This window comes from Hydra vulgaris, chromosome 06 (assembly GCF_038396675.1).
Source record: "Hydra vulgaris chromosome 06, alternate assembly HydraT2T_AEP".
In the NCBI taxonomy this organism is placed as follows: Eukaryota; Metazoa; Cnidaria; class Hydrozoa; order Anthoathecata; family Hydridae; genus Hydra; species Hydra vulgaris.
In genome coordinates, this window is record NC_088925.1 from 32,484,803 (window position 1) to 32,501,271 (window position 16,469).

General features: G+C 27.9%; 1 protein-coding gene across 1 annotated transcript in view; it reads right to left on the minus strand.

Moving 5' to 3' along the window:
* The window catches only part of LOC100200760 (charged multivesicular body protein 2a), a 62,190-nt gene that overhangs the window by 27,069 nt on the left and 18,652 nt on the right, over positions 1-16,469 (minus strand). Inside the window, exons 3-4 of the mRNA XM_065799879.1 lie at positions 14,081-14,185; positions 96-146 (exon numbers count right to left, since the gene is read on the minus strand). Of these exons, the coding sequence (XP_065655951.1) occupies positions 96-146; positions 14,081-14,185 (156 nt within the window). The remainder of the gene's footprint in view (positions 1-95; positions 147-14,080; positions 14,186-16,469) is intronic.

A 16,469-nucleotide genomic window follows, 5' to 3' on the forward strand; every position in this document is an offset into this window, starting at 1 on the left:
AGTTTTAATAAATATACTTTCAAAGGATTACACTTACATGACAATAATTATGACAATGAAACAGATAATGGTAACAACAGTCACTTACATCTTACCTTAGCACAACCTTTCATTGCTTGTGCCATAGCGTTGTTTGATCTCAAAGTCTAAAAAAGTTATAATAATTATATATTAAAGTAATAACAAATGGTTTTACATAAAGAAATATTTAGTTAGATTTATAAGAAGTAATAGAATTAATTTTAGTTAACATTTTAGTAAAAGTTAAAAAAAAAACAGAGGGTAAACTGAGTAGCCAAAAAAAAATTAAAAAAGTGTAAACTTTAAACCCTTCTTTCTTAACTTTGGTAATTCCTTTACCTTAAATTCTAAATTTTATTCTATAATTGTTATATACATAAACTGCATTCTATAATTGTTTTATATATAAATTGTATTGTATAAATATTTTTAAGTTACAAAATTATCATTTATTTCTGGCATTAGTTCAGCTGTCTATTTGAATTTGAAAAAATGGTTAAATTTGGTAACAAACTATTTGACAGGTCCCTAATAAAATGTTCCTCCTATGCTATAGCAAATATTTTTCCAATTAATAGATGCAAGATTCTTTTGAAACATTGCAAAAAAACTGGATTTCTTTATTTATATTAAAAATTATATACTTTTTCTGCAAACTCTAAAGAACTTACTTGCTTATTATCAATATGGATTTCAATATTCTTGTTCTACTGCTGATTTGTTAACGGTAATAACTGATAGATTTTATTGTGCATTACATAGATGTGAAGAGGTTAATGGTATCACTCTTGACATTTCTAAAGCCTTTGGTAAAGTTTTGCATGCTGATCTCCTCCACAAGCTTTCGTCTTATGGTCTATCAGGTAACATCTTTAAGATTGAATTATTGAACCCTTCCTCACCAATTGTAGAATAAAGGTTGTCGTCAACGGACAGCTCGAGGAGTAATTTGAGCTTGAAAACAATCTCACGAGAAGTGAGATTGTTTTCAAGGTAATTAGTTAACCAACCACTCAATTTTTTTCAGCAAATCATTATCGCAACAGTCTAGAGTACTGGCAACAGTAATGTACTCAATGAGTCATCTACCCTTCTTTTTCTAGAATTATTACTTTTAATCTTTCTTGGAAACCATATATCAAATCCATTGCAAAATTAGCATCTGCTAAGCTTGCATCTCTTTATCGTACTCGCCACTTTCTTATTCCAGATTCTATTCATTATCTCTATAAATCTTAAATCTGACCTTGTATGGAATACTGTTGTTATCAATGGGGCAGATCATCCTATAATGCCATTTCTCTTTTAGACAAGGTGCAAAAACGCATGGTAAATATTGTTGGACCTGCTCTCGCAGCCAACCCTCCAAGAAAAAAAAAAGGAAACTAATAATGAATGTATGAAAGAAAATGTTTTACTGCTGTTATTCTTTATATTTATAATCTATACACTTATGTTATTTATGTTTCTGGGTTGAACCTATAATATTATTTATATAATTTTCTAGTAGTTTGTTTTTGTTATTAACTGTTAATTTAAAACTATAATCACTAAATTCTTAGAACATAAGCTGATAAAGACTATAATTTGTGTGCAACAATCTATTATTAAACAGTTTATCTCAAAGTCTCAAAGCAATACTACTTCACAACAAAAACAACATTAAAATTGTAATCATATTAGGCCTTCAAGAAAAGAGCGTTGTCAAGTTGAAGTTTCTGGTAGAACATCAGAAGGTACTGATGCTGCCAATATCTATCAAGTTAAGTCTAATCAAGCAACCCGTTACTGCCCTTGACATAGAATCAGCAGCTTTTAAGCACATCCTAGATCTATTTCCAAAGCTATCCAAGATAAAGTTCACAGCTAGTATGGTTTTTTTTTCATCAAATTGCATAACTTATCATAAAATATGATGAGTTCCCTAAACTGCTAAATGGAGAAAATGGTTTGATACAGTCTGGTTGCAGTTGTTCATGGCTTTTAGGTAACCACAAGAGTAAACATTAAATGCAGTAAATTTTACCAAAATGGGATGAAGAATATCTCTCAAAATCAATATCTTTAACACTAATCTTTACCAATTCAAAACCATGGAAGCTTACTTTCATCCAAATTTATTAGAGATTATAACAAAAATGTGATGATAGACTATATTAGGGACTTATTCAAGATATTGATTTGCAATACATTAGCAAACTTAGAAAACTCATTTCAAACAAATAGATTAAGACTTGTTTACTCATTAAGCAAGTTTTTTTTTAAATCAAACTACATGAACATAATAATAAATAGATTTCCTTGATTTGTCACAAACCTTTTTAAATATAACACTTAGAAGCCAGGAACTAAAACTGTGCTAAATAGCGTAATCTTTCAAAACATTATTTTGTTAATAAAATAAATTTTGTTCAAATTAAGAAAATGAGCACTGTATGAAAAAGAGTTCCTTAAGAGATTTAATGGTGGTTCTCTTTATTCACTAAAATTTATAATTTCTCTATAAATTTCTTTTTAAATAAATGTATGTAAAATTTCTCTAGATTTTGATTACATAACTATGCATTTTTAAAAACTTTTATAAATAAATTGTGAAAAACATTTGAGGTCTTTCATCATCATGATCACCCTACTATTATTAACATGGTAACAATCTGTTGCATGTCTTGCTAAATTGTTGGATTCGCTTTTTATGCAAAGGCTAGAAGAAGTGAACTTCCTGTTATTAATACTATCTAATATTTTTCATGTCTATCGTATCTTTTTTTCTTATGTCTATTATATAGATATCTTAGAGATATCTTAGCAACTGTGTTAGCTCACCTGTAATTTATTTCTTAACATCTGGCGCAGTGTTCACTTACCCATAAGTAGTTATTTGTCCAAAAACTCTTATTCTTCTAGTTTTTTCCCTCTAACATCAGTTCTTTGGAACTCGCTTCCTTCATCTTGCTTTCCTGATTTATATAATTTGCAATCCTTTAAGTCGTCTGTCAATTGTTATCTTGCTCTACAATCTTCCTTTAAGTCGTTTGTCAATTGTTATCTTGCTCTACAATCTTCATCTTTTCTCTTCCAGTAACTTCCAAATCTAATTAGTGGTTGCTTGCAGCCTTGTTGGAAACAAAGATGTTTTAAAAAAAAAAAGGGTAAATACTTGTAATAATTAATTAAATAAAAAACTTTTTCTATAGATATAACTCTGTTATTAATTTTTCAATACAATACATCGTGGGAGTTTAGATGGTTATTAAATATATTTAAAATAAAAAATATACTTGATAAGGTTATCAAGTATATTAATTCTTGATAATGAAGGTATCCCTTGAAATATTATTTGAAAAACTAATAGTAGAGTTATATCAATAGAAGAAGTTTTTTACTTAATTATAACAAAACAAAGTCATAGTAAGATGTCATTTAAAGTTTGTAATAATTGATAAATGTTTTTAATTATTTTGATGAAACCAAACATTATAACAAAACAAAAAGAAAAAAATTAAAAAATTAAAATTGGTGCTAAAATAAAATAAAATTTAACATATACTATTACTTAGCTAATAATTTTTTGTTTCTTTTTTAATTTTTTTTTTAAAAATTAGACATTTATTTTTGTTATTGTTTGTTATGAGAAATTTTCTGAATAAATACTTGTGCGCTTGCAAGATGATGAAGAAAAGTTTTTTTGTTATATTTCTTTGATGATTTTTTTTCTTACGCGTCATATATCTTCATTTTTTTTCTTTTGCTGAACATCTTTAATGGAAAAGTCAAGTTAATAAAAATAAAAATGTAAAAAAATATCATTTGTAAATAAAAATAAAAATGTGCTAATATCAAATGTAATTGTCATTCAAATTTTTTCAAGTAATCGTCATTGAAACATAAGTGGTTTTTATAAAGTTAACTACTTCTCTTATCTTATCGCTTGAACAATATCTTTAGACTTGTTTAAATAATAAAAAATGATAAAAAGTGGTTTCCTGCTTACATTAAATGGCTTAATGCCTACATAAACTGCACACGATTTTACGCTTTCAAACAAAGTCTGTATTTCGATTTACAAAAAAAAATTGATAAATTTTAATATATGCATATTAAAAGTTTGATATTATTGTGTGTTATTTGAAATAAGTTATTATAATTAACTAATTTTATTTTCATTAGTTAATTATAAATTATCATAAATAATTTATAATTAACTAATGATAAAAAAATTTCGCATTAAAAAACTTCGAGACAAATATATTAGAAATATTGTCTCGAAGTTTTTAATAATTTTATATTCATATGTAAAAATATTCACTCTGCCTAGGCAGAGATCTTAATTATAAATTATTTATATTTATTTCATACAACACGCAAAATCAAACTTTTAATATGCATATAGTAAAAGTTAAAAGTTTTCATGTAAATCGAAATACAGGCCTTGTTTTAAAGCATAATACCTGATTAGGTGGGACAATTTTTCTCCATATGAACAGGTTAGTTATCTTACTTAAAAGTTACAGTATTGAAAAAAGCATTTACACAGACAGAATAAAAGAAATCATGTTTTAACATGGTTACTTTTGAGGTCTTTAAAAATGCGTTTTATATTTTAGTAACTAATTGTTTTTTATTATAAATATTTGTTTTTTATAATAAATAAAAAACTATTAATCACATAATTAGTTAATAAAAATATTGCTGAAGTAATGTGTTTGTTTTGAAACGTTCACACGTTCTTTGATTTGTCACGCCCTGGAATTAATTGCAACAGTTTTACAACATAGATCTTTTATATCAAAGAATATAGATGCGTAGGTTGGGGTAAATAGAGAGAAGGGTTATCTCAAAGTTACCTTATCAGTTACATCGAGCCAGATCCACATTTGATGAAAAGAAAAGAGAAAAATATTGTGATAAGTATGAATGTAAAGTTTTAAAAAGTTTGTTTAAAAATTTGTTTGAGAACACTAATTAGGTTTTTTCTAGCTGTAAATAGCTATCTGTCTACAATATATCAGAGTGTCTTATAAAGGTGGAATGAAATGCAAATTTATCTAAACAAGCACAATAATTTGAAAGGTGATATGAAAATATACCAAAGTTTACAGAGACTTTAGCAATGTGTTTAACATATTGTACCTAAACTAATATTCAGAGATTTTGGTTTAAACATTACTCTTAAAGTTCATATAGTGGAGCAGCATGGATAAGAGTTTATTGTTATAGAAGAAGAAAAGTTTGTATTTTTAAAAATCAACAGTTAACATTTTAACTGTACTTGAAAAAATGTTATTCTTAAATCCTTTGATTGAAAGTTTAGGGTATTGATTATACAATCCTAGGAATCAGTTCATCGGGATTCGGTAAATACGTAAGGTAGCATTCCACAACACCAATTTCAATAAAGTCTTGTGAAGCTGTACAACAAAAGGCACCTGTAACTGTGAAACTATATATGTAATACTTATGTTATAGTAAATATTTCTAGAAAAAAAGCTCCCAAATTCAAAGTTTTATGCTAAGCCACTATATTCCTGTAAAATTGCCTTAACCATATTGCCCTCAATAAAAAAAAACATAGTAGGTCAAACAACCAAACAAATTATATACCGCAATTTGATCCCCTCACTAGGGTCTGAAGGTGGATCAGAGGGGCTTAATCTTTAGTTCAAACTTCTAGTTAAGTCTTGCAGGTAATCTTTCTCAAAAGGCTTCCAACAAATGATGTAAATTTTGATAGTTTTGAAATGTGCAAATTGACTGCTTTCAAAATCCAAAAAAAATGCATGGGATAAGAAATAAGGTCTTAGGTTACCTTCAGAGTACCTGTGTGCTAAGTTCAACTATTCCCAGTTTACTAAATCTCATTTTGTATCTCTATTGATTCTAGAGACTTTTGGAAAAACTTAAACATTATCATTAACAAAGGTAAGTTGAACATTTTTTGGTAATCTTGCAGGGTGAAGGTATTAGCAAAGAAGCATTATTGCCAATAGGTCAACAACTTGAGGAAGTCGGTTTTCCAACTAACCCTTCATTAGCTGATGTGGCAACCCTATCTTGCGTGGTGAAGGTATAAGCTGATGAGTTTGTTCATGTGAATTTACGTCTGTTTTATTTTATTGTACATTGCTAAAACCAATCCCACAAATACATGTTAGTTAAGCCATTTAAAACTAATTTAACTAAATTTATCTATCTTGCTTAATGTAATTGTTGTGCATCGGGGACTTAAGAGACGAACTTCCATTGTATTGTATTTCTTTAATCTTGCAATACCCTTTCCCCTGACTAAATATGTAAGTCAAAATATGTGCTTTAAATAATTTAGGACTCTTTCAAATGTTTTTTATATGTTTTATTTTATGCTCTCCAAATACAACATTACTAACCAATCACTTTACACTTTGATCTTCCAATCAATTAATTATCTGACCAATAGGATTATTATTTACTGAGACTTAGCTTGAAGGACATTTTTCTTTTCATTAATTAACAGCAAAATACATCATACAACACCTGTGTACAATTTTACAACTTACATGTGCTCTATAAACTGCACATTGGCATTGCGCAAAATATCCTTAATAAGACTTATTCTTATTCAATATCAAATTATGGTAAGACTTTTATCTTAAATATTTTTTATTTTATTGTGTGTTTGATTGCCTTAAATTTGTACTTTAGTACTTAGGAACAATGTCACTTATAAATTTTTGTCTCCTAATGTTACTTCTTGCGCAACGTGTTTTATTAACTTTTTTAAAAGTATATCAGCATACTTTGTTTAAAATGGAACAAGTTAGGGTATTTGGTTGAGCAGTAGTATGTCCGCTCAAATGTTGCAACATAAGAAGGCTTTGACGCAGACGTAGAAGTGAGTTTTAGTTGCTTATTTTGAGGATGGTACCCTGACGGGGGTTTCTAGGAATGAGCATTAAAACATTCGAAACATCACATACCAGAGTATTGAATCCATGTAAAGGTCAATACTATATCCATTTCCTGACAAGAATCTGGTATTTTACTAGAAAATTTACAATTTATTTTTAACACTGATTTACTTTTATACTCTTTCTGTAAGTTATTCTTCGCGTACTTTCCTTACTATATCATGTGTTTATTGTAGCTGTTTGTTATAATACTGCTGTTGTTGTGCTTTATGTATCATAAAATGAGTAATTTTGTAACATTATGTTATTTGTTTTTCACATTATCCTCATCACAACAATATCAAACATAATTGTTTTAACATTTAAACTACTTATAGTTATTCCTACTTATTTCTTGACATAACCAGATTTCAAATTAATTTTTTTTCTACCTTGTTTATCCATTTATTAAAGCAAGTTTTTACGTAAATACAAGAAAAAGTTTTGTGGTTTCTTTCTTGTAAGTGGGAAGTTTTGGATTGTAAGTGTAGTACCTACTCTTCCCATGTACCAAATTTACTATGGGACTTAAGCGTTCAAATTATACAAACTAATTTTAGACTAAATGAATTGGACTGCACTGTATAAAGCAAATAAATCTAAATAAAAATTAAACATAAAAAACAAATATTTCCATTAAACCATTTAAAGTAAATTACATGTAAAATGAATAATATTTCCATTAAACCATGTTAATTAAATTTGATTATATATGAGCTAAATATAAAACGAACAGCTTTACCACACCGTATATACATAATTTTAATATAAACAAAAGTTAAAACGAATAATTTCGAACAAATAATAAATATAAACTAAAAATAAAACGAGTACCATTACTAAACCAACTAGAATATTATAATAATTAGAATAGAATAAAATAAATTTTAAATATAAATGAATATTTATAGTATACCATATTAATTTAAACTAAACTTAAATTAAATTCTGAAAGAATAACTATACTAAACGTATATATTAATTTGCATATAAACTGAATATAAAACTAGGATGATAAATAGACCATATAAACTGAAAATAAATTTGAAATGAATTATTTTACTAATAACCGCATAAATTGAACAAAGTTTAAAATCACACCATATACTTGTATTTAAATACACAAAAGTTAGTCTTAACATAAATATAAAATGAAAAACTGCATTAAAACATATTGACTAAATGGAAATTAAATATAACACAAACAATTCTATTTAACCATATCAATATTACCATTTTGAACTACATCAGATCACAGAATCCATACCATCTGCGAGACATCCATGATATGCATCTATAATGTTTACTTTGCTAATAACACAAAACAAATGGTATCCATGCTTTACAACTGACACTCTTATGCATCACATTTACGCTCTACACTAATAAATTTTTTTATCACAACAATTAATGACATTTACTTCCTCAGTTATGGTTTATTATTTCTGTTTATATTTACTACATATAACTATGATTAATTTTTATTATTTCTCTTCTTAGAGGCTCTTTGTTCTCCACTGTACATATGTCCTTTTGTACTTTTATCTTAATCTGCTACACCCTTTTAACTTGTTATGCTTCTTTAAGGCGTTCATTGCTCAGTGCAGTTCTACTAAAATGCATTGCATTCAACACAAAAGGTTTTTACAAACACACAGATTCATACAAATAAAGACATTAAATGACATATAAAACTTTAACATTTAGAACACTAAAAACACAAAACACAATAACTAACACAACTAACAGAACATATCTAACTAAATCAACTCTATCTAACTAAAACAACACTTCTAACAATATCTAACTAAAACAACACTTAACTCTAACTTAATCACTAAATAATACTTCCCTTTCAGAACACCACCTCTCAATACTGAACATCTGTCCAAATATTATAATTTATCTAGCACTCCCTTGCACTTATATAAAACATTTCTTCCTTCTCTTAGGACTATTACGGCCTGATAGTTCCATATAACTGGTGGAACTTTAATAGCTTTCACTGCAAAACAATAGCAAATTTTATCATGCATTAGTCAGCTCTTTTATATAGGTTTTAAGTTGAAGCTATTTTTACTTCAGATTTTTTTAAATAGAAACCGTTGAAATAGAAACCGTTGAAAACAAATTAAAAACCGCATCTTTTTTCATTTTTTGACCATTTTTCTAAATATTTTAAACCTTCAAAAAATGAGGGGGTCCTAAACTTTATGTGACTGTATCTTTTGAGTGTCAAAATATATTTTGATAAAATTTGAAACCTAATTACAATTTATGTTTGAATTCAAGATAAAGAGTTTTTTTTTTTTTAAATAATTTCCCTTAACCAGGGGGATTCAGGGGTCATTTTTCAAGGGTATTTCTACTCTTGTTTGCAAATCACGTGGTTTGTGCCTGAAGTTGAAGTTAATTTTATTAGAGACTAATTACAAATGATCTAATATCAAACTAATGGCATAAACACGATAACTTGGACAAATTAGTCTCAATAAATTACGTCAATTGTCTGATAATTTGTTTAAAATAAACAATTTGTTAGAGTATTGATTTATAAAATTTATTATTGTATTGATTTATAAAATCTAATACAGAAAATACTAAATAAAAATGTTTTTGTACAAAATGAGTCTGCAAAAAGCAAGATCTTATTCAGAAAAAAGGAGATGGATATGTTTCTGTTGCGCTAATAAAGACAAAAAATGTCTATCTTTGGAGAAGAATGATTCATTGATTCATCTGATTAAAGACTTTGTGGACCCTGAATTCAGTCTGAGCCTAAGTTCTCATCTGTCTGGAATATGTGGAAGCTGCAAGACAAATTTATATTTAAAACAGAAAGGTAAAGTTATCAGTAAAGCTGTGGAGACTTCCTGATAAATGGTCGTGATCAAGTTAAAAAGTTGGGAAGAACTAAACAAAAAGATGGCAAATGCAATTGTGCTATTTGCTGCCTAGGGCAGTGTACTAAAAGTAGTAGTACACTTAATCTTTTTGAATTCACCTACGTAGAATCTGAAAAGATTACATTCAAAAAAAGAAATTCATTTTGCTCAGAAAGCTGTCAAATTGTTGGCCCTGGTATTCAATATCCTTGCAGCAAAAAAAAACTGTTCAAAATCTTCATACCTTAATTACTTCAAAGAATCAAAATATTGTTGACAGAGTTGTTTCTTGTACGCTAAAAAAAATATCTGTTGTTGGTGATAGTAAAAAAATAAAACTTGCAACAGGAGGAAAAGTTCTTCTTGTTAAAGTATACAGAGACCGATCACCTATAGGGCATATAAGAAGTGAAACAATCATGAACTTGAAGATAAACCATGATCTTCCAAATAATGCAGTGTTAGGAATAATGAAGGAGATAAGAAAAGATCTTGGAGGATCTGGAATACAGGAGAACACCTATGCTGAAGTTACGAACAAGTCACGCTAATTGAATAGGTTTTACGATGTGATAAAAAGTTAGCTCAAGATTGGTAAAAACTTTTTTGAAAAAGATATTGTTTATTGTACTGACTTATCTATGCTTGTAACTGTAGTTTGTTCCTTCAGAAAAATGTATATTTTTAATTCTGTTGTCTGTGTTGGTCAATACCAACACAGACAACAGAATTAAAAATATACATTTTTCCATTAATATGGAGGGCAGGGATCTCTAAAGATTGTCATGAACGTGTTTGACCAATCAGTATTAGATTTTAAACCAAGAAACCAGAAGTCAGAAGTACCTGGGGTCAACAAAGTGATTATTTTAGGCATAGTTTAAAATGTAGAAGAGAATTATCTGAAATCTGAAAACAATCTGAACAATCTGAGAACAATCTGAACAATCTGAGAACAATCTGAGAACAGTCTGAACAATCTAAAAATCTGAGAACAATCTGAACAATCTGAGAACAATCTGAAAACACTTTTCCAGCTCCTTCAACTCAATCAGTTGAAGTTTACCTTGGCTTCTCACCTCAAATTGATCAACATTGGATTATCAGTAAGTATCTTATTTCATTTATATTTTATATTTTAAGTAAGCAATACCTATAAGTTATTTTCTATAATCAAGGGTCATGGTGGAAAATACTTGTGTTGCTATTGTGATAGGCTGATGGATGAAAAAAAAGTTCAAAGGATTTTCGGATCACTAGCAGATGAATTCGAAAAATACCAATTTGATAACAAACCTCGTATACAGATGCAATATTATAAAAATGTTACTTACCCATGTCTGTTGGAATAACCGTTTTCTTTCATAATAAAGTTAATTCATAATAATAAAATATTTCATAATAAAGTTTTAAGATCATTGGACGAAATGACATTTTATTTTCCAATTGAATATCTGGAATGTATTGAAACCCTGAGGAGGTTTAAAGAAGGTACTTCATTGCTTTTTAAATTTTTTCAACACTTCTTAGAACGTTTTTAATTCAATTAATACAGATAGGAGACTATTGACCTACCAGTCTAAATAAAATTACGAGACACAAATATATTAATACTATTATTGTCAGCAAGTTAATATTTGGTTAAATTTTGTTTGATTTAGTAGCTGAATGCTGTTTTGGGATGAAACTCGATATATCCTACAAAGAAAAAATAGACAAGTTTGTGGAGTCCATGCTTCACTTAAAAGTATATGTCCATGATGTAATCACAATGAAGATTTTACTTGGATGGAAGTTTCACATAATCAAATTCCATCTCAAGGAGTATCTTGACAGGCAGAAAATCCTGTTCGGTATTACATCAGAACAAACATCTGAAGCAGTGCATAAAAACTTAAACAAGACACTGAAAAGGTTTGTTATGTCTGAGAGAAATACCCATCACAGTGAAAAGCTAAGAGCTATGGTTGTTGAATACAGTTCAATGAGATTGTAAGAAGATTTTTCAAGAATATATTCAGATTGAAAAAATACCTATTTCTTTTTCATTTTTGTAACATATTATAATTTTAAAATACTGTTTGTGGCATTTCATTTGACTGATTTTGTTATCGGAGATTTACTCATGTTTTGTGTGTCAGTAGAGATGGAAAATTTGTTGCATTCCTAATAGATTTTTGATAAGAAGATAATTGCAACTATTATGGCAGTCAGATTACAGGGGCAGGAATACCCTTAAAAAAAATGACCCCTGGTTGAGGAAAATTATTTTTTGAAAAAAAAAACTCTTTATCTTGAATTCAAACATAAATTGTAATTAGGTTTCAAATTTTATCAAAATATATTTTGACGCTCAAAAGACACAGCCACATAAAGTTTAGGACCCCCTCATTTTTTGAAGGTTTTAAATATTTAGAAAAATGATCAAAAAATGAAAAAAAGATGCGGTTTTTAATTCGTTTTCAACGGTTTCTATTTCATGTCAAACTGCTCGAAAGAGTGGTTAAAAAAAATCTGAAGTAAAAATAGCTTCAACTTAAAACCTCTAAAAATGAGCAGTGTAGATAGAGGCAGTGAGGAAAGGGCTATTGCACTTGACATATCAAAAGCTTTTGATAAGGTTTAGTATGCTGATCTACTCCATAAGCTTGCTTCATATGTATTTATTTAAGATTCTTGGGAAGCTTCCCAAGAATCTTATATCTAAAGTGGTTCTATTTGTTGGTAACTCAACTTTAACCCCTGTCTTGACAAAAAGTTTTTTCTTATCAACCACTTAAAACAGGCAACCCATCTTGAATCTGACCTTACTTCTGTAACAGCTTGGAGCTTGCAGTGGCTTGTGAATTTTAACTCCAACAAAACTCAGTTATTTACTGCAACCAACTACTGCAATACTGTTAAGATTTTATCATTGATTAATGGCAACCGTCTCACTAAGTCCACTTTATGTCTTCTTTAACTATCATTCACTACTGACTACTCATGGAAACAACATATACAATCTATTGCGAAGTTAACATCTGCTAAAGTTGCTTATCTTTTATAGTGCTTTTGCCATTTTCTTACTCCTGATTTGATTGTCTACCTTTATAAATCTCTTATTTGTCCATGTATGGGATACTGTTGTCATATTGAGGCTGGTTCATCTAATGATGCTTTATCTCTTCTAGACTAAGTCCGAAAATGCCCTGTAAATATAGCTGGATCTACTATATCTGCCAAGCTTGAGCCACTCTTTCATCGTCATAAGGTTGCATCTCTCTCTACAAATACTACCATTGTCTTTGCTCAAACGACTTATTATCTCTAGTTCCATCAAGCAAAACTTATTCTTGCTTGATTTATTATTCTACAAAGTCACATCCTTTTACTGTATCTGGCGTTTCAGGCCCAAAAAGTTTTTCAAAAAACCAAAATCTAGTTTTTTCCCTGCACTCTAATGCTTTGAAACTCTCTCCCATCTTCATATTTTCCTGATTTATACAATCTACAACTTTTTAAGTTTTCTGTCAATAGTTTCTTTGCTCTTTAACTTTATTCTTTGTTTTCTAGTAATTCCAAACTTAAGAGTGGTTGCTTGCAGCCTTATTATATTTTATAAAAAAATGAAACAGCTTAATAATTTAATTTAATAATTTTATTTTATTCTAATAATTGGAACTTCTTGTTATTTGCAGGAAAAAGTCAAAAGAACTTACGAGGCTAAAGCATGAAAAGAACTTATGAGGCTAAAGCAAGAAAAGAACTTAAGAGGCTAAAGCAAGAAAAGAACTTAAGAGGCTAAAGCAAGAAAAGAACTTATGAGGCTAAAGCAAGAAACGATCTTATGAGGCTAAAGCAAGAAAAGAATTTAAGAGGCTAAAGCAAGAAAAGAATTTACGAGGCTGAAAAAAAAAGAATTAAAACAAGAAAAAAAAAAAGCTAATTTTTAATAATTTTTTTTTTTAATTCAATTTTTTTCTGAGTGAAATTTAAAACTTTCAAATTTTCACATAGTGAAAAGCTTTTATCAATCATTGATTTATTGTTTACTTTGTTAAAAATAAGTTTAAATAATAAATTTATATTATAAAACATTAAATAAAAAGTAAATTTAAATAAAATGAAAAAAATTAGTTTGTTTTTATTCTTCTTTCCATCACTTTTTTATTATATGTATAATATTGTACCATAAAAAATATCTGCCATGTAAGCAATGATTACAATGTACTAATACTGTATATACATTATTTTATTATAAATAAATACCTGTATTTTCAATGAAACAGCCTGAAGATTGGCTTTCATGAGTATAAATTTTTTAACATATCGACGTGTTCTGACCAGATCTTTAGCCATAATTTTTACAGCATCCTTACAAATAATAAAAATTTTAAAAAATATTCATAAATATTTAAGTGAAAATACTTAAATATTTCAAATTTTTCATGAACAAAATTATAATAAAGTTATTACTTATTAATTATTATTTATTAAAAACACCAAAAAATTCAATCTTATTACACAATATTACAATTTTTACAAAATATTAACTGAATTTTTATATTAAATTTTTAATTTCTTTATAAATTAATTTTCTCTGTTAATTCTAGAAATGTAGAAATATTTTCTGTATCATTGACTGTTTTAAAGTTAAAACATTTTAACTCCAATCCACAACTGAGAACCTACAACCCATTTCATGGGAGGTTGTTATTGTACTTATCTCACAGCCTTGGCTTAAACGAGGTAAGAAAGTAGTGGGTTACCAGACAGATAAAAATATGAATATTGTAGATAGAAAAATGCATCATTATTAAGTACTCTAATTGGGTTATTCCATGCCAGATGAACCAAAATTTTAGAATTTCAACATAGACCACTTCAGATTTTGATGAAACTTGGTGTGTTAGTTAATATCAACGAGAAAAGCAATTCCTGAAAATTTTAGCATAAAATCTTTTGTGGTTTATGAGGTATAGTTATATGAAATTTCTGATTTTTCCTAAAATAAAAATTTCAGTAGCAAAAACATGTTTTGTTTATACTTTGAAGCTTCATATTTTAAAAACAAAATTTCAGAAAACCTTCTAGTTTTTTTTAGACTTCTAGACTTACTTTAATACAACTTTGACATTGAAATCTCGAATGTCACATTTTTTCCATAATGGCTACCTAAAAAACCAAAAAAATTGTTTGCAAATATAAAAAGTTGATTTTAAAATTTACTGATAAAATACAATTAAGTAAAAAATTATAGACTTCTAAAAATAGCTGCAGCTAAAACTTAGGAAAATATGCCTTAACTTCAAACCACTGGTAACCTATGATCAACACTGGTTTTGATAAAAAAAAAATTTTCTAGTTTAATATTACAGTCATTTCAGAAAAAAAAAGTATTCATGGGGAAGTTACAAAATCAGAACAATGAAAATTGCCCAAAATGCAATAAAAACAAAGTTATTGTTGTATTTTAATTTGTATTATATATTGTAATACAAAGTATGAAAGAATTTAAAAGTATTTCATCATCAGTACTAGAAATAAGTCTTTAAATAAGAATTAAAGTTTTTAAATAGCTGTAGTTCTTACCTGCCCCCTCCCTGTCCATTTACTTTTTAACATGCACATATTTGCCCAGAATTTAGAAAAAAATGTCTGATACATTACACAATATCCATATACACAAAAAAAGAGTTTAACATACACATTTAAAAGCTGTGACATAAAAGACGAGCAAATAATTGAGTGTTATTTTAATATCTTCATTTCATATATAAAACTTATCATTTCCTATTTATTTATTGTGCTAAAACTGGAAACCTTAGTTTCAAAACTAGTATTTAAATAAATCTTTGTAGATATTAATTAAAAATAAATGGCAAGTGCATCATTAGATCTAACTTAATGTTGCATTGGAAAAGCATCAAATAAAGATAGTCATGTAGTAAAATTTGCCAAAATCAAAAAAATTAAAGGTTTTGAGGAATTAATAGAAAAAGATCAAGAACTTGTGCACTTGCAGAGTAAAGTAAATCATATTCAAACTATTTGTAATTACCATGAAAAGGTCTACTTGGATAGATTTGAGACTTCGTATGATGGAAGCTTTTGTTGCAATCCATTTAACAAACACAAAATTAAATTAAAAGTATTTAAAAAAAATTGACTTAATTAATTTTTTAAAAGATAATGGGCTATTTTATGTTTTATCATTTTGTTACCTTTTAGAATCTATCCGAGTAATCAGTATGGTGTTGTGAAGGAGTTTGGTTAAACACTTGGTCATAAACTTTGTATAGAATGTCGAATAATGTTGTATTTAAAAAACAAAGAAGATAATGGAAACAATTCATGTCAACATAAAGATAATGATTTTAATGAGACTAACATTTTAAAAGAAAACTTTTATTCAAGCATTAATAGCCTTGGTTGTTCACTGCTAAAATTAGTGCCACATAAAGATAAGGTCAGCTATGCAAAGAGAAAAATGAGCAAAATCCATACTGCAACCAAAAAAAAAATAGCAACTGTTTTGGGAGTTTCTTCAGACTTAGTTAAGGATAAACCAAAAACAAAAGAGCTGTGCTGCAAAAGTAAACAAGATTCAGACTTAATAATTAAAGCAAAGTTGTTTCTTCAAAATCAGAAAAACCTA